The following is an 18,940-nucleotide window of genomic DNA, read 5'->3' on the forward strand; positions in this document are numbered from 1 at the left end:
GTATCAGCCATCACACAGGCAATCACATCCAAGTGTTCAACCGGAACAAGTGGAAACATCAATAATCATGCCACAATATAATCCACACAATTTGTATTTCACAACATACAAGCATATTCAAGGGATTACGGTCATATCATGGTCTTATACAAATAAAACACTTATCGGAATGTTATACAAGTCATAAGAGGCCTTCGATTCCGATACGAAGCAAAACTGCACTCATATGGGAGAATTATTAATTCTGTATCAGACTAGTTCGCTACAGCGAACTTCTGTTCGCTACAGCGAACTCAAACAGAAGCTAAACTTCTTCAAATCCAGGTCAGTTCGCTACAGCGAACTCCCAGCGAAGCCCCGATTCGCTACAGCGAAGGAAAGTTCGCTACAGCGAATAAATCAATTCAACTCCCAGGTTTATTCGCTACACCATTCGCTACAGCGAACCATTCGCTACAGCGAATGAAAGTTCGCTGCAGCGAACTCTGCAAAATCAGCAAAATGCAGAAACGCATTTGGGGTCCCCAAGCCCCAAATTCCTACATGCAGCCATTGATGATCGAATAATAAGCCATAGTAAACATGCATACACTCATTTAGGATAACATTAAACAACCTAATAGTTAGGGTAACATCCTAGTCTAAGTTCAACCCAAGGATCGCATCTTATTGACATAAACTTAAGGCTAAAAGTGCTTATTCCAATATTATGCAACACCTAATCCTATGTCATAATTTATATCTGCATCAAAAGCATGTTATCTAGGAAATTCCATATAGAAAACTGGAAGACCTTTCCAACGCTTCTGACGGCGCTCCGTTTCGAGTTGTAGAACTCAAGATATGGCCGTTTAAGTGAAACACCAAAGTGCAGTCTGCAGACATTCGCTGCAGCGAACACAGAGTTCGCTGTAGCGAACCTGACAGTGCAGAACACGAATTTTGAGTTCTAACATCCATTCTTTGCATCCCAATCCATCCCAAATCAAACCCTAACATGTACCAACATACCAGGACATGCAAGAACGTCTAAAGAACACATTTTCTACTAATTGATCAAGCATGCAACAACAATCATCCAAACACTGACACATTCAGGCATGATCTCACTAACCCATTCAACATGTAATTAATCCCCATTCCTACCCAAGTTCTATCTAATGGAACTCACCTGACTTAAATGGAGATTAGAAAGGCAAGCTTGCTGCATCAGAGCTCCCATCATAGCCATAGCTCCTCTTCCATCATCACCAAATCCGTAACACACCCTTATCCTCTTCCAGCAATAATGCTCCATGTTCAAACATGTTTTTCTCCATGATCAAGAACATGCAGGAGGCGATCCATATATGCAAATTGTAGAGAAATTCGTAAGCTTTCTAATGGGACCAGAATCAGCTCAAACGGAGTTACGAGCGGAGAGTTATTACCTGATTAGTGAAGGCTGTACCATAGTTGCGAAAATGGAGGATGAAGATGATGAACATGAGTCTTCCTCTTCTCTCCCATGCTTCTAAGCTTCTCATTTCCTTTTCCAATTCTGATCCTTTCAGCCAAACAAACCCTTAAAATGATATACTTTTTCTTTGGACCAATTCGCCCCTTTAACTAAGCCATATTTACCAATATGCCACATGGTTCCTTTCTAACTAAATCCACTAGCTCTTCTTATAAGCAAATTCTTACATTGATACGGAATAGGACCAGACGTGCGTTCTAATTTCCAATTATCCAATTAAATGATAATTACTAGTGTCGGCAAATTGGGGTATTACAATATTTGTTTCACAAATTGGCTTTCTTCATTATCTACATATTCATTAACTTCCTTGGTAGCTTCTTTAGAAACTTGCTGCATGTTCAACATCTCTAACTGCAATCTCTTAGACTGTTGCACATTTGCGTGCTGTATATTTCTTGACGCCTCTGAGACCTAAATCATATTTTGCCGGAAGTCAATAATACTATACTACTTACTGTACAATATGAATAACACAAAACAGCTACAAGGAAATGAAACAAAAGGATGATGTAGTCTATAAACCATAGCAGTTCTCTTAGATGTCAAGTTTGCCAAAATTGTTGAAATTTTCTCTAAGGCCTCCTCCTCATCTCTCGCAGCGTCCTCCTGTTTCAGGTTGAAGGAAGAAAATCAAGCATCAAACACGAGTTTGACCTTTTAGAATCAAGTATAAGTAACAGTGTTTTCTTACCTTGAACCTCATCTCAAAATTAGCAATTGGTGGGACCTCTCATTTTGAGTTTCTTCTACAATTTTCATTACTCTCGAAGTCTGCATATTAATGTCATCGAAGAATTTTACAATTGCCTCTGAAACCGCATGCGCCAGAATTGTACTTTCTTGTAATCCCTACTATGATACATATTGATATAACTATTTTTATATACGAAAATAAGTTACAATAATTTTTTTAAACGGGAATAAGTTACAAATATTTTTATAAACGGAAAAAATTCTAACTTATTATTCAATTATTATTATAAATCGGAACAAATTACAAATTTGGCAAATGAGAGTGAGAGACGTATAATATAAATTCATACTGGAACTGTACGATAGCACGAATTTCTTACTATTACAAATTTCATATTGGTTTCTAATGCATCGGTTTTTTAAATGTCCCTTTTAAAGACTTTTCATTGCTATTTTTATAATATACTATTTCAAATTATTCTATCTTTCCTTATATATAGTTAATGTTTTTTAATAATTCTAAATTATGACACTTAAATTACATTTTTCCTCTCCATAATTTCCTTCTGGTAAATGTTTTTTATTCAATATTTATAAAAACTTAATACTCTCTTGGTTAAATATATTAATTTGAAAGTTGTTTTTATTTCTCATTTTATTTCTTAATTTAACATATGTAGATTGTTCAAGTATATGAGTTATTTTTATTTCTCATTTTTGTTTCTCAATTTAACAGATGTAGATTATTCATCGTAATGAAAGACTTTGTAGGTATAGATCTATGGGTAGACGTGAACGCATCTATAGATACTAACGGTAAACCGTTCATTTTATTGTTCATCTTTTAAATATTTCTTTTGCTACTTTTTTATAATAATTCAGTATATAATTCATTTTTGACTAAATTGTAGAATATTTTAAACAAAATTTGATTAACATTAAAGACTTAATACTTTTTTGGTCAAATATATTTTAATCTAAGAGTTCTTTTTATTTTTAAATTTAAAAGTGATGTATATTATTAGTCTATATTTGGAAATATGTCAATGTTAATCAACTGAAAATTACAGGCATAGATCCACGGGTAGATGTGAACGTATCTATAGATACCAACGATAAACCATTCATTTTAATATTCATCTTTTAAATATTTCTTTTGCTACTATTTTATAATAATTCAGTATATAATTCTTTTTCTGATTAACATTAAAGACTTAATACTATTTTGGTCAAATATATTTTAATCTAAGAGTTCTTTTTATTTTTAAATTTAAAAGTCGATGTATATTATTAGTCTATGTGAACATTAATCAACTAAAAAGTAAATTCAAATTTGACAAATGAGACTGCACGACGTATAATATGAATTCAGACGATACCCGTGCGATAGCACGGCTATCCTACTAGTTGGGAGGAAAAACAGAAGCCAAATACTCAATAAATTAATCCATAAATGTTTTTACATACAAAAATAGATAGAATACAAATGTAGTGAAAATATGTCCAAAAATTTGGTGAGATACTAAAATCAAAACAAAGAGATATTTACTTGTGGTGCTTTATTTCCAAACAACATCTTCAAATCATTTTCTAAAGGTGTCAAATTCAAGTCAAGTTCCAAAAACATAACCCTTATACTATTTGATCTTTTCAAACCAGGAGAAGATTTTGTTATCACTTGATGATTCAAAGAAGAGGAAGAAAATTGTTCATTATTAATTCTATGCCTTCTCATATGTCCACCCAAAGCTTGACCCATTTTGAATTCTTGTCCACAAATTGAACACTTATGCATTTTCGGTTGCTTATTTGTATGATCATACCCCTTGTGTGTTTCATCTCCTACAAGTTTGAGTTTCTTGTGACTTGCCCTATGACCACCGAGTGCTTGAAAAGATGAGAATTTGCGGTTGCATGTTTTGCACTCAAACTGATCTTGTAAATATGTTTTGTTCTTTTGGTGTTGATGGGTACGATAAGAAGAGAGTAGCATTAGACTTGTTGCTAAATCCATGCTCTCTTTATTTACTTCATTTTCTCTCTGTCTCTTCATCATGTGAATGTTTAATAATGTATGAAATGGTTTGATGTTAATGTGGAACACTTGAAATAAAACACATCTTTATATAGACTTGTGATTAAAGTCAAAAAAGGAAAACGTGGACAATGGGTTTTATTGTTCAACTTAGAAACTTAGCTTGGTCTTTTTAGTTCAACCGTGTACATGAATTAATATAGTAATAACATTTAATAAGTTAGACTTTTTCACTTATGGTAAATGACGTGAATACCCTCAATGCTTGCGTAATTGCTGAACATAAACAGCCTCCATGATTGAGCCTTGAGCAGTAAGCTACTAGTTGAACAAGAACAATGCTCCATGAAACTTCCACAATTTAATGTAAGAATATTCTTGTACAATTTCTACTAGTATAATAAACAAATAAAATATTTATGTTGAAAGGGCATAGCAACTTCTGATTAATAGTTAGTACATTCATGTGCATGTGGGTGGCAAATAGATGTTTTTCTTTGTTTCTTTGTTTTCTAGAAGATGTTGGAAATGGAAAAAACCTAACGTGTTACATTGTAGTTTCAGAAGTTGAAAAGTACTATTAAAAAACGGATATTAGAAAATAGAATCAGAAAATTTCTATTACACCCTTATTTAGTAGGGTGCACCTCTAAAAATCTTTTAAAAATTTGGATTTTTTCAGAGATATATCTTCGAACACATCAAATTTTATTTATTGTCAAAATTTAGTTTGGAAATGCATCTTCAATTTTTTCTGAAATTAATTCGGCGATGTATCTCTTAAAATACACCTGAAGTGAATAATTGTGAACCGAAATTTCAAAGAAAATTATCGGAACTAGTAACATGAACTAGCATTTTATTCGTTCGGTCAAGGTGTTTTCTTCATGAAAAAAAAGTTGTGCCAATTGATTTAAACAGATACATAGCAAGTATTTACGAGATTTATTCATGTTAGTCGGAGAATTGAACAACTTTGAAGGCATAAAAAGTTTTAGTTGAACATCCTCAGCTTAGTTATGTGAAAAGACAATAAGCTAGAGGAATTCATATTCTGCTGATATTCTTAAACTTTGTATTTTGATTTCATAAATTCCACTTTATAGACTGGCAATAATTTACAATGCGAACAAAATACATGATTCAATGTTAATGCCTTGTGTATTAGTTATTATTATGTATCAGTATTTTTGCATTCACCTCAGAAAAAAATTCAGAAATACATATGTCAGAATTAAATTTTGGCAAAAATGATGAAATTGTGCATTCAGAAGTGTATCTCAAAAATATAGGGTATTTTTGACATTTTGTCAGGGGATTGGAAGAAGGTTTAAAGGTGCGATGAGAAATTTTCAAAAGAAATAGCTCCCATATTTTCTTCTATGAACCACATACTCTGACAGGGAGACCGTGACACGGCACGACACAGACACTTTGACACCGATAATATTGAAAACATAGGACACTGTTGCATATAACTTAATATTTGAGTTTCATTTATCCATATATTGATCAAAATTAATGTTTTTAATTCCTTATTAATAACTTGGTTTCAATACATAATTAACCCTTTTAGATGTGTATGAGATTTATCCAAAAAATATATAAATGTGTGTAAAAACAAAAAAAAAACAAATTTTTGTTTGAAACATTTGTCTAAGTTGTCGGACATATGTGGTATGAGTGTCATACGCAGTGGCGGAGCCAAGACTCCAGGGCAGGGGTGCTGCAAGAATATTTTTTGACAATAATTATTTATATTATTCTTTAGTCGGAGTAAATTAACAATTTAAAATATTTTAAGTCTCTTATTTGGAAATATACTCTATTTATATAAATAAAGAAAATAAATTATAATAGGAAAAAAATATATGCGTTGACTGTGTAAAATAATTTTACACTGTCAACCAACCATATTTTTTGTCAAATTATACTACAAATTTAAAATAACTTATATGACATGACATAATGATATATTTCTATTGAATGACAGTATAGCCATTTTTTTATTTTATCCTTTTTTTAATTACATAATTACATAATGTATATTATATTAGTTATGTTTACCCTTTTAAATTTAAAATGTTATAGATTTTATTTTTCTTATTTTTAAATTTTATAGAGTTTTGTTAATATGTTATAATAAGTAATTATTGAAAATTGAAAAAAAGTAATGTATGAGAGGGAGATTATGGTTAACGAGAGAGAAAGAAAGTATTTATTATATCAATAAGTAACATTGAGAGAGCATTATTATTATATAATATAAACACTAACATGTGAGAGAAGGGTACACTGTCGTAGAGAGAGATAGCATAGCAAAATACTCGGTGCAAATTGTGAAATTTTAGGGGGTGCAAAGTGGTTATTATTATAAAAAAAAAATGAATTAAAATTTCAGATTTGAGGGGTGCAGGTGCATCCCCTGACCCAAACGTGGGTCCGTCACTGGTCATAGACATTGATTAAAAGAGTGTCGAACTAAAAAAAAACTATTTTTTAAATGACACTTGTCTGACTTTTCTGACACTTCTTTGACTTTTCTAACATGTGTCATACAAGTGTCGTGATAATAAGAACTTAGATAGAAATTGTGTTACTTTTTGAGATCTTAGAAATAACGTAACCCGTGGAAATTTCAACTAGATTTCCCACCCTAGTTCCAATATTTGAGGTAGCTACAATTTATTCTCTCTACACAGACAAAAAGGAAAATACAAGTTACATGATAGGAAAAATATTTGTTCTTACATCACACAAATTAGTGGTGCTCATCAGATGATGAGCTTCCCATCCTCTTCATAGAACTAGCTATGATATTCATCCAACAACCCTCCAACTACATCCTGTCTATTTGTCTAACTAGTCAATTCACCTCTGCAAAAGGAGTTCGATTTTCAGCTGGATGCGGAATTTTGCTCTCGAAATGGGCCCATTTTAACCGGTTCTCTGCTGAATCGTCTTCAGTTATTTGTGTCCTCATCTCCTCAATGGATGCAAGGCTAGGGACTAACACAATTTTTTTGTGAGATGTTGAACTTGTGTTCATGTCAACCTGTTCATAAACCACAAAACATACTTTAAATTTGTGGATAATTCACAACATAATAACTAACAATTACAACGAATCTGCAAAATGTCAACAAAAGTAAGATATGTATACCAGGTAATCTTTAACAAGGGATTTTTCGGCTTGGCCATGGATATCTGATATATCTCCACCATGACTATCTTGTAATGAATTAAGCTGTTTCAACCACTGAGTAGTCATAGAATCAATTTCCTTCTTATTCTCATGGTCCAACATGAATGCACCTAGAATTATTACATATTTGTTCAACTCAGTCATATATGTGAAAGGGAGAGAAAAACAAAGGTGTAATAAGATGGAGATGAACTAAAAATGCAAGAAATTCAAATTACCATTCACGTCTTCTAGTAGGTTACGTGTTCCTGCATCATAATCTGAATCCATAGATAATGACGCAGCCAAAAACTTTTGATCCAGAACATGGTTTGTCGAGATATTTTTCCTGTTAATAATATTAAAACATGTTTCACTCTAGATTCTATCGCAATAAGAAAAATCTAAAACACTAACTAGCAGAAACTTACTTCACTGTAGATTCTATCTCTGCAAGATTATTCTTGTGAAAATTGTTGAATGACAAGTGAGCTCTTTCCCATTGCCTCCTGGAACAGTCCACTGTATTTGAACTGCATACCATATACAAAATAATTGAAGCTTTTCTTTGAGATAAGCAGAGTCGAATCAAAAATTCAATAATTTTATAAATAGGAATATTTGTATTTTGTTGTCATTGTTAAAATGAAAAAATGACAATATTTTTCTGTCTCTTTACTATTACAACACAAAAATCAAAACGAAAAAACTCACCAATCCAGGAGACAATCCTCCATTGCAGCTTTAAAGCTGTTTACTGAGAATATTTGTTTCACAAATTGGCTTTGTTCATTCTCTACATACTCATTAACTTCCTTTGTAGCATCTTTAGAAACTTGCTGCATGTTCAACATCTCTAATTGCAGTCTCTTAGACTGTTGCACATTTGCGTCCTGTATATTTTTTGATGCCTCTGAGACCTAAATCATATTTGGCGGGAGTCAGTAATACTATACTACTTACTATACAATATGAATAGCGCAAAACAGCTACAAGGAAATGAAACAAAAGGATGATGTAGTCTACAGACCATAGCAGTTCTCTTAGAAGTCAAGTTTGCCAAAATTGTTGAAATTTTCTCTAAGGCCTCCTCCTCATCTCTCGCAGCCTCTTCCTGTTTCAGATTGAAGGAAGAAAATCAAGCATCAAACACGAGTTTAACCTTTTAGGATCAAGTATAAGTTAACATTGTTTTCTTACCTTGAACTTCATCTCAAAATTAGTCAATTGGTGGGACCTCTCATTTTCAGTTTCTTCGACAATTTTCATTACTTTCGAAGAATGCATATTAATGTCATCAAAGAATTTTACAGTTGCCTCTGAAACCGCATGCGCCAGAATTGTACTTTGTTGTAATCCCTACAATGATCAATTAAATTAATTGTTGCATTTTATTAAACTATTGCTCTAGTATTTTTGTATAAATGCAGAACAAACTCAAGTAAAGGTAACAAATGGAACATACTTCCTCTTGCTGTTTAACGGAGAATGTTACTAGCTGTTTTTGTTCATCAAGAGAATTATGGATGTTGTCGATCACATCATTGGCTTCAAGAACCGCGGTGGCAAGAAACTGTAAAGAGGGACTAGATAGGTGAGCATGGAAACAGTAACAGTTATTTACCAAATATTTTTAGTACTCTTTGAAAAACCAATGCCTGCAATCAAGCTTGAAACTAAAACAGGAAAAGAAATTAATATTCTTCAGTAACTGAATTACATTCTCAACAGCCAATGTCTGTGATGAAACTTTATTTTGTATCTGTTCCATATCAGAAGAAGCTTTTGTATGCAATGTATTTGCTAGCTCCTTCAGGGTCCCTACTCCTGAACTATAAATTTCGGTCATTTTCTTGATCCTTGATTCCAGGGCTTGTGCTGCCTGAAAAAGGAATATCATTCAAAAATCAAATGATGAATGGTCATGACATGGAAAATAGAGTACTGAAGTGAGATTCTGTTTAGTTTTCTTACATCACTTTTACTAGCAAGATGAGAGGAAACATGATCTTCCATGCATTTAAGTTGTTTTTGTTGTTCAGAAATAGATCCTATAATGGTCGCATGCAAATCTTTTAAGCTCCCATTTAAGAGAGATGTAAAATTCAAGATTATTTTTTGGTTTTCTGCCTCCATCCTTTCTTTGTGATCTGCAAGAAGAAACTGCTTTTAAGATATCCTGGTCGAAATAATGCAACAATATCTTGCATAGTAGTTCTTTTCACAAACATGTAACAAATAACACCATGTTAAGATATGCTCAAAGCTCAATTTTCAAATCCCATGAAACATACTTTCTTAAGAAAGGGCGGCAAATTAGGAACAAAAAAATTATGGTAGCAAAATCAAGAGTTAATAATCATACCCAACTTTGAAGACAGTAAATTAATATCATCTAATGCGTTTTGAAGATCCATAGACATTTCCTTTGCACGTTCAATCAAGGAATTTTCTGTTCACAAGCAAGATAAAGCAAATAAAATATAGTGAATTGAATAAAAACAGAATAAATCTTTGATCATCAACTGATTTACCTGATTTCAGTAGCTTGGAAATGGTGCACTCCTTCTCCTTCAACTTTGAAACAACTAGCTTGTAATTCTCTTGAAGATCATGCAGGTTCTTGCTGGTTTCTTCCAAATTCACCTAAAGAGTAATTTTATTTGATAAGATACGTTTATAAACAAAATGATGGAGGAAAATAACAATTCTACGCACCTTGCAATCCTTAAGCTCATTTTCTAAATCCAGTTTCTGTTCTTGCTCTGTCAAATAGAGCTCCCGGAATTTGTCCACTTGCTGCAAATTAATGGGAAGAAATCATTTATCAATGAAGTTCCTATAAACAATAGGAAGAAATCACAACCAAAGATTTGGGGAATACTTTCTGACTAAGGTTGAGGTCATTCTCTAATTGCTCTATCTTCTCGTTCCTTTCCTGCACGAAGGATTGATATAAAGCAAATTAAGCTAGGGAAATTGAAATAAGTACCAAGAAAGATAGAACATGCATCTACATATGGATCTTTCGTAAGAAACTACATTATAAACATGCCCATCAAAAAAAAATTGCATGTTGAGAATTATTTGAAAAGTATTTAAGTAGAGGTTTTGCTATCCCCGGATTTGCAACGATCCTTGAAATTATTCCTAATAGTATTATTATTATGGTATGTAGATATGCAGATATTACTAAATAAAAAATAAAGGACCTTCTTTTCAGCTTCTTCCGTGGCAAATCTTTCATGGGAAATATATACACCATTCTTTTCCCTTGCTGCTCGAACATCTGCAATCAATATTCACATGAACAAATATATGCTACAACGATCTTCCCTTCACCCCTAAACATCAAATAATGGTAAGTGTACTGTACCTTCTTTCATTCTCTCGATCTCAATGTACAAGTCCTTCAATAAAACAGCCTTTGAAACTTTTTGGTTTGCCTATCAGAAAAACATCAGCTTTATCTCAGCATAAAGAAAATACTTCTTTTATAACATTATCTAAGGGGTTATAGCAGTAGTAGGTAGTAACTGACCTCAGGCTTATTCTTTATGCTTTTTGCTCTACTAGCATAATCTAGGGTACTTAGTGTTTCTTCCAAGCAATAAGCAGATGGGCTAATAGTAGCAATTATGCATGTTTTAGTTTTCCCTCCTAATGAGTCTCGCAAAATCCTTGTAAGCTTACTGTCTCTGAAATAACGAGCAACCAAGTGGCATGCATATTACGGTAAATGTTTTAGTAATAACTAATAATAACATTTGAAAACTGTGTTAATATAAACCTGTAAGGTACATGGGCAGAATGTTCTACAAGGGCATTTATCACACGCCCCAGGGTGAGTAAGCTCTTGTTTATCTCCCCTGCTTCTCTAGCACGGCCCTGTAATCATATTGTTACAAACTTAATGTAAGATGAACGGAACAATTTAATTCACATAATAGTCGAGACAAACAAAGAACCAAAATCAGAAGAAAACCATGTTATGTCTGGAAACTATAACAAACATTTCATGTCACTTTTCTCATTATTATTTCTCGTATATATAAAGGTTACAGGGCTATATCGGTAATTACACTAAATAAATACATTTAAACTAATTCCTATTCACAACTTTGCCCTGAATAAACATCAGGCATACAATTTCTTATAAATGAGAGGAAAGAAAATATTAGAAAGTCTTGCAAAAACTGAATTTTTTAGACAATAATTTCTAGCACATGTTAATACTAGTTCCAAAACTTAACTTTCTCGTGCAACACTGTAACTTAATAAACATATATCTATAAGCATAGACTTTATCATAAGTAGAGTATATTAGAAATTTTTCTTTTACCTCGCGTGCTCCAGAACGCAATATATTTTCCGATCCAGCCAAATCAACAAGATTAAGCTTGCCACACTTAATCAACTCCTCATCTCCAATTACAGTTTCTTTGACATAGACAGTAATGGTGAACACTGAATGGGAACGGCTGCACCAAAATACATTCATGTAAATAGCTTCAACTAACATAAATTCCAACAACAAAATTAAAACGCAACTAAGCTACCTGCTTCTCTTGTTAAGCAATGTCTCTGCAGTGCGCCTCTTTGATGCTCCTCGCTCCAACAGAGTATAAATTTCATTTACACTATATACCGACTCTTCTTCAAGGCCTCTTAACATCACGCAACCTTTTCCATCTTCCATAAGGGCTACAGGTTTCTTGATTCTTTCTTCTATAGGCCTAGAAGAATTGTCTTCTGAGGACAATAGATCGGTTATTTCTTCATTATAAAGCTCAAGGAATGTGACTTTCATGCTGTAGTCAGCATTCTGGGCTTCTAAAATATCAAAAATTTGACGAACTGCTCTCGGAATAACACCAGCCTCAGCAGTTAAATCACCACTCTGTATATAAATCACGACATAGACATTATAAAGATCGGAAAAAAATCAGTGATATAACATGATACAAACTTTTGAAGGGAATATAGGTTGAGTGACAAAATGAATACCTTATTTCTCATCCCACCCTCCATTGTATAAGTTTTACCAGTACCTGTCTGTCCATAAGCAAAGACGGTGCAGTTGAAACCATCAAGAACTTCATTGACAATTGGGGAAATGGCTTGGTCGTATATCGACCTCTGTTGTGCTTTAGGTCCAAAAACCTTACCAATCAAATTAAAAGAAAGTATTCATTAATCAAATATTAAATTATACGGTAAATAAATAGTAGGTAAATCAATCATAGCTTTAAAAAAGAAAATCGAAAACAGAGGTTTAAGCAAGCATACCTTGTCGAAATTAAAAACTCGATCTACCTGCTTGTTAGCTATATTCTGCATTACAATCACTTCCCTTTTGTTTTCATTACATGACACAACCTTAGGAACATTACCCTTTTGTTCTTCATCACTCAATGGCCTAAAAACCAAAAAAAAACAAAAAAAAACTCAAACCAAGTTACACAACTAAAATAGCTCAAATCAAGTTACACAACTACAGTAGCTCGATCCAAGTTACACAATTACAGTAGCTCGATCCAAGTTACACAATTACAGTAGCTCAAACCAAGTTTGATAGTTATGGAAATGTAAAAACAAAATGCATGGAGTGAAATTGAAGTAGAAAATGGACCTGCATCGAAGCAAAACTTGCACATTAGTCTCTCTATCCTTATCCTGACGGTGAGAGTTCCGATCAGAGCCTTTTGAATCTGGTCGCCGTCGTTCCGGTCTCGGTGTCAGAAATGGAGTCGGAGATGCTGCCATCATCCCCAATCCAACTTTCTTAGACTGATCTGGCGTCATTGACATGATTTTCTACCTGCAGAAAAACCCTAATTAGCTTGAAACTGTAAAAACAAAAACAAAAACAAAAACAAAAACAATCATCAGTCTCGTACTCTAGTGGTGTAAGAAACAGCGAAAATGAAGAGGAAACAGATAATTAAGATTAAAGCTTACTTGATTCTGATCGGAGAATCTGATAAAAGATGGTGGAAAAGAGTTCGATTTTTTTGTTTGATTTTTTTTTTTGTTTGAGAGGGGAATTTAAATTTGAAAAGAGGAAGAATATGGGTGAAGGGTTGCGTTGCTTTATGAAACGGCTACTCGTTGAGACTTATTTTTTATAGTACTATTTAGCTACGCTCTTCAGCTCTTGAATCCAATATTCAAACTTTGGTATATTTTTTTATTTAGTAATTTTGGAGATGAAATTTGAATTTTCTTTTTTTGGGAAACTAAATTTGAATTTTAAATAATGATAAACAACTATAAATGAAAACAAATGCTATGTATTCAACAAAAAGTTATATCTACATCAGCGGTGTTTATAAGAATAAAAATAGAATTATAATTAATGTAGGTTTGATTTCTATTTTAGAAGAGATAAGAATATTATCTAGAAGCTTAAAATTGATTATGACATATTTATTCATTAAAAATTTAATTATGTATATTAGAATTGATTTTATTTAAAGTCAAAATTAATAATTTTTATTCTAAATTAATCCGACTCTTAATTTAAGTATAGGTCAAATTACTTTACATTTACCTAAACATAAATTATTTTAAATTAACTCTTAAAAAAATTGTCCTCATGAAGGGTTTGAGGCATTTGACCCAATGGTTTTAGTCGTTTGAGCAACCAAGCTCGTGAATTACAAGAATTACACATATTGAACTACATGATTCACTCTTATAACTTTATTAGAGATAAATCTTTTAATAGTGATGTGTTTTCTTCTTATTTGACATATATTACCATTATATTAATGGTTCTCAATTTTTACAATAATCGTGGTACTGTCGTAGTAGATCAACATAACTAGTATAGTTTTTTCACATAAAGGGATCTCAGCTAGCAAGCATCTTAACAAACTTGCTTCTTTACTGGAAGTCACTAATTTTATTATTTCGGACTCCATTGTGGACTAAGCCAATATATTTTGTTTATTTGAATTCCAAAATAATCTCCTCCAACTATATTTAATATATAGCCATTAGTTGCTTTTGACTAATCTGATAAGGTGTTTCATCTAGATCATGTTATCCTTCAAATACAACAACATAAATTTGTAATAATATAATTTGAGATTCATGGTCCTTTTCAAGTATCACATGACTCTTTTAATAGCTTGTGCATGCTCATTACTCAGTATACTAATAAACTGCAGAACAATCTCACGCCATATGCAATGTCAGGTATAGTACGCGAGTATTATTCTAGACCAATTTCCCAAGGTGTTACAAAAGAATTCAAAACAAAGGACCAATATCTTGATTATGATGCATGGTTCTCCTACTTAGCTCATATATCTCGAATGGATCACTGCCTCTTATCCATAAGTGACCTAGAATGGAGTTTTATTAGTTAATGAGTGAGGGCGCACTACTACAAAAAGGCATTTGACAACGGTTAGAATACGTATATAATCACGCAGGTCCAGACGTTGTTATGTAGCGTGTTGTTGTTTATGTGGTACTTTCAATCACGATCATGTTACCGTTGTAGTAAACTGGAAAGTGCACCCCATATAACAACAATTAAGCCTAATAATCGTTGTGATATTATTTATGAGTAAATGTCAATTGTATCATACCAGAATCAACAATACTCCATTTTTTAATTAATATTAAAATTAGTTGTATTAAGTACACAATTTCATTAAGTACATCAAAATATATGTAGAATGAATATCTAAGAATGGAAGAATAAATTTGAACAGCTCGAGGTAGGCAAATGATCTTTCCAACTTCCAAGAGAAAAGAAAGTGTATAGAATTAAAGAACTAATAATGAGTAAACTATGCATGCATCTGTTGGTTTTTAAACTTCCAAGAGAAGAAGATGAAGAATCAGAAGGTAACCGTTATCCAACTTAGTGGACCAAATCGTGGGCGAAAACTTATTGGAAGAGTGGAACCGGTCCAGTCAAGGTAGTCGTTATGCACTTGGTCACAAAGTCACGAATGACTCTTGGAGGACAAGTAAACCTAGTAGAAGAAGAAGAAGAATGTTGAGAAGGCGGATGATTTTCTTCGACTTTGATGATTAGGATGAGGAAGCCTATGATTGGTCAAACTTTCTCTCATCCAGAGGATTTAGATTCGATTATTTAGGTCTTCTGTAATGAAAGTTTATGTAATGTAATTTTAATCTTTCTTCTTAAATTTAGAGCTTTATCACTCTCTTAAGATATCAACTTAACTAACAACATAAACTATCAGCTTAAACTATAAAATATACTAACAAAGTAAATATTAAACTATAACCCTAAACAGCTTGAACGATAATTCTAATTGAAATCCAACCCTAAACATAACATATTCAATTATTAAATTTCATGACAAAGTAAATATTAAAATAAAGAAGATGGCAAAACATAACATCTTGAAATTTCCAAAAAAATCTCTCTGATTTCAGTTTGTTCTTCAAATTCTTGTTTTTCTTTTTTGAATCTTCATACATAACCTTCAAATAGCCCAAAGTTTTCAACTCTGACTTCATAATGCTCTCATCTTCATTTCCCTACTTTTCTACCATATCGTCATCCCATATGAACAAATTACATGTTTCATCACTCTTCCAAAATGGACATCTCTAAAATAGTCTTCCTTTGTTTTGTCCCTTCTTGCATTGGTACAAAACCATACGACAATCACAACCATAGAAATTTATAGATCAATATTTTACAGCAGAATAATACATAGAAACACATTTGGATGAGTTTGTCTTCAAATGCGATATTGAAACGAAACTGAACAACAACAATATCGAAAATATTTGACGTACCTCAAAGTAGAACAATATGTAGATGTTGTTGTCTTCTTCCCTACGATGACTACATCTTTGGTGTTAAGTTTGTTTATTTTATTAGTGGAAAAATGGATACTTAGTGTTTAATATATATATATGTATATGTATATATACATAAAGAAGCGACAATTTGTAATAACGGTTTTACAAAAGAACCGTAGAGACGTGCCTATTCATTTTTATTAAAATATAAATAAAAATGAAAAGGTGCGCATTAAGGTAAAAGAAATAAACTATTTGAGAGAGTTAAAGTTCGAACCTAGAAAAGCTTGATTGTATCACCACAGTTATGGAAGTGACCGTAATTATACCCTTAAAATTTTTAATTATAAAATATAAAAAAAATGTTAGCGTGTGAATTTAGAAGTGTCACCACGCTTTTGAGAAGAACCATGGTGACTTTGGCGTAGTTGTATGCGTTTTTTGTAGTAGTGGTGGTCTAATAAGCCCATAGAACATGAGGGATCTTCTTGGCATAGTTCCATTTCCATTAGGGATGGCAAGGAGACCTAAACCCGTGGGGCCAACCCGCACCCGAACCCGAGTCAACTGGTGAAAACCCCAGTTGACTGGGTTTGGGTTTGGGTTCGGGTGCCACCCGATATTTCGGGTGCGAGTTTGGGTAGTGTGAAACCCGCACCTGAAACCCGAAATCACACCCGCTTATATATATATATATATATTGTGGAAAGTTGTAGAAAAAATGTATTTTGTTGCGGGTTCGGGTTTGGGTGAAAAAACCCGAACCTAACGGGTGTGGGCGTGGGTATTATTTTGGCTCCCGAACACTGTTTGGGTTTGGGTTCGAGTTCGGGTGCCGATTTTGGATGCGGGTTTGGGTAGTACGAAACCCGCACCCGATCTGACCCGTTGTCATCCCTAATTTTCATTTAATAAGTCTCATCCTAAATCCCCATAGTAGAACTTTATTTGTGGATTTTGTTTGAGCATTGATTTATGGGTGTTCTACTGAAGTGAAGTCTTGTATGATGCGGAGTTCTTTCTATAAGTTATGAATATTTTTGTGAGTGAATTCTGACCCATTAGATATGACAAATCTCATTAGTATATTTCTTTTAAGAAGAAAATAATATTTTTGTGGGTTATCTTAGCCAATAATTCAGCCTAGATCATTTGGCTTAGAGCCATTAGGAAATAGCCCATAATATCCATTCCTCGCCAAGAAAACAACCAAAGGGAAGGTAGTGCGTTCATCGTTGCAAGTGGTGCCAAATGTATGTCTTTGTATGTCTAGCATTTTTCACATCTCTTCACATGCTCGTTTGCTTCTTAGTTCATTGTTGGCCAAAAAAATTTAGTTTTCTAATATTCCCCTATGATATAGGACATTACCAGTTAGAAGTTTCGCTTTAACAAAACAACCTTAACCCTTATCTCTAAGGCAATAGAAAGTCTGACCAAGGAGGTATCATACTGATAAAGAGTAGAATATTTAAGTTTATTAAGAATTTATATTAGTAGTTTTATTTTTATTATTATTTATTTGGACCTTTATTAATATTTGGGCTTTTTAATTTGTTATCCATTAGTAACATTATATAATGTAGTCTCATTGAGACATTAGGGTATCAAAGAAATCAATGAAGTTTATTTTTATCTTTTATTTTTAATTCTCTTAGTTTTTAGTGTTCTTCCCCTTTTATGGTAGAAAACCCTAATTCCATAGTTGGTAGGATAGCTTCCTATCAATTAGTGCTTTCATCCATGTACTCAAATCTTCCTATGGATTCTCCTTATCATCCACCTTCATATCATCCATGGAGCATTCATCCTACCACACCCTCATTTCCATCTTTTCTATGGGAAATATTTACACCTTACTATTCCAACACTCATGTTGCATCATCTTCGCCAAATTTGTATTTAAATCATGGGTATTCACCACATACATCTAACTCATATCCCACTTATACAACAACGCATCATTCATATCATTCATATACCACTACAGCAACATCATACACATATCTTAACTCCACCCTTACCTTTCAACACCAACAACCATTGTATACCACCACAACACCACCACACACACACATCCAAACTCCTCCATTATCCAACTCATACCATCCATATCAACAACTAGCCACTCCAATTTCAGTATCACACCCACCCCGCATAATAAAACAAAACCAACCATTCACCCAACAACAAACTCAAACCCCTTCAAATCAACATATTTGTGTTTGACACTGATACTTCCGCTGCCCTACAAAGTTTCATATCTATTGTTGTTATTTCGTGTAAATGATTTTCAACCAACAACCACTGAGCACGTGTTTTCCATCTTCGTCTTTGATCCCGGTAGAAATTTGGTCGTTATCTCTTGCTCCACAATGCACATCCCCTTAAATCCGCATATGCCACCCTCTCCAAAATGGAATTTTACTGATAACGTTATTTTTATAACTATAACAAAATAACAGTTTCTACTCAATCCTCCACCTCACCTTGTTTGTCAGCTCCATTTTCATTTCTATGGCTTTCATGGATTCGAGAGGAAATATAGTAAGATTAAAGCTCTACTTCATTGTTGAGTTTATTAAGAAATGCTTTGTCAGAGAGAAAAAAAATTGGAAAAGGGAATATTGGAGGTTGTTTCGTATTGTGTTTCTTCAAGAGCAATAGAGAAACTCTTACCAACCATTGGATCATGTCATGTGAAATC

The 18,940-nt window shown here is 33.1% G+C and overlaps 2 protein-coding genes across 3 annotated transcripts; both read right to left on the reverse strand.

Annotated features, from left to right (window-relative positions):
- Positions 1 to 3,646: 3,646 nt before the first annotated feature.
- On the reverse strand, positions 3,647 to 4,394 carry LOC131638054 (zinc finger protein ZAT18-like). The gene has a single exon (XM_058908617.1). The coding sequence runs from the start codon at positions 4,269 to 4,271 to the stop codon at positions 3,744 to 3,746; it is 528 nt and encodes a 175-aa protein (XP_058764600.1). The 5' UTR covers positions 4,272 to 4,394; the 3' UTR covers positions 3,647 to 3,743.
- Positions 4,395 to 6,791: 2,397 nt separating this feature from the next.
- Positions 6,792 to 13,651, reverse strand: LOC131638063 (kinesin-like protein KIN-5B). Of its 2 annotated transcripts, none has more exons than XM_058908624.1 (24): positions 13,396 to 13,651; positions 13,067 to 13,255; positions 12,724 to 12,853; positions 12,442 to 12,597; positions 11,994 to 12,334; positions 11,777 to 11,915; positions 11,225 to 11,322; positions 10,976 to 11,132; positions 10,811 to 10,880; positions 10,647 to 10,723; positions 10,319 to 10,372; positions 10,153 to 10,233; positions 9,969 to 10,080; positions 9,800 to 9,886; positions 9,409 to 9,584; positions 9,155 to 9,316; positions 8,900 to 9,007; positions 8,635 to 8,793; positions 8,465 to 8,548; positions 8,149 to 8,354; positions 7,866 to 7,967; positions 7,674 to 7,783; positions 7,414 to 7,565; positions 6,792 to 7,305 (listed from the first exon to the last, which is right to left on the reverse strand). In XM_058908624.1, exons 2-24 carry the CDS (start codon positions 13,243 to 13,245, stop codon positions 7,117 to 7,119), a joined length of 3,129 nt encoding a protein of 1,042 aa, XP_058764607.1. In that variant the 5' UTR covers positions 13,246 to 13,255; positions 13,396 to 13,651; the 3' UTR covers positions 6,792 to 7,116. The 2 variants fall into 2 exon arrangements, with proteins under 2 accessions (XP_058764607.1, XP_058764608.1); XM_058908625.1 differs by having other exon boundaries at positions 13,067 to 13,283.
- Between the last annotated feature and the right edge of the window lie 5,289 nt (positions 13,652 to 18,940).

The sequence above is a fragment of the Vicia villosa genome, unplaced genomic scaffold (assembly GCF_029867415.1).
Source record: "Vicia villosa cultivar HV-30 ecotype Madison, WI unplaced genomic scaffold, Vvil1.0 ctg.002157F_1_1, whole genome shotgun sequence".
In the NCBI taxonomy this organism is placed as follows: Eukaryota; Viridiplantae; Streptophyta; class Magnoliopsida; order Fabales; family Fabaceae; genus Vicia; species Vicia villosa.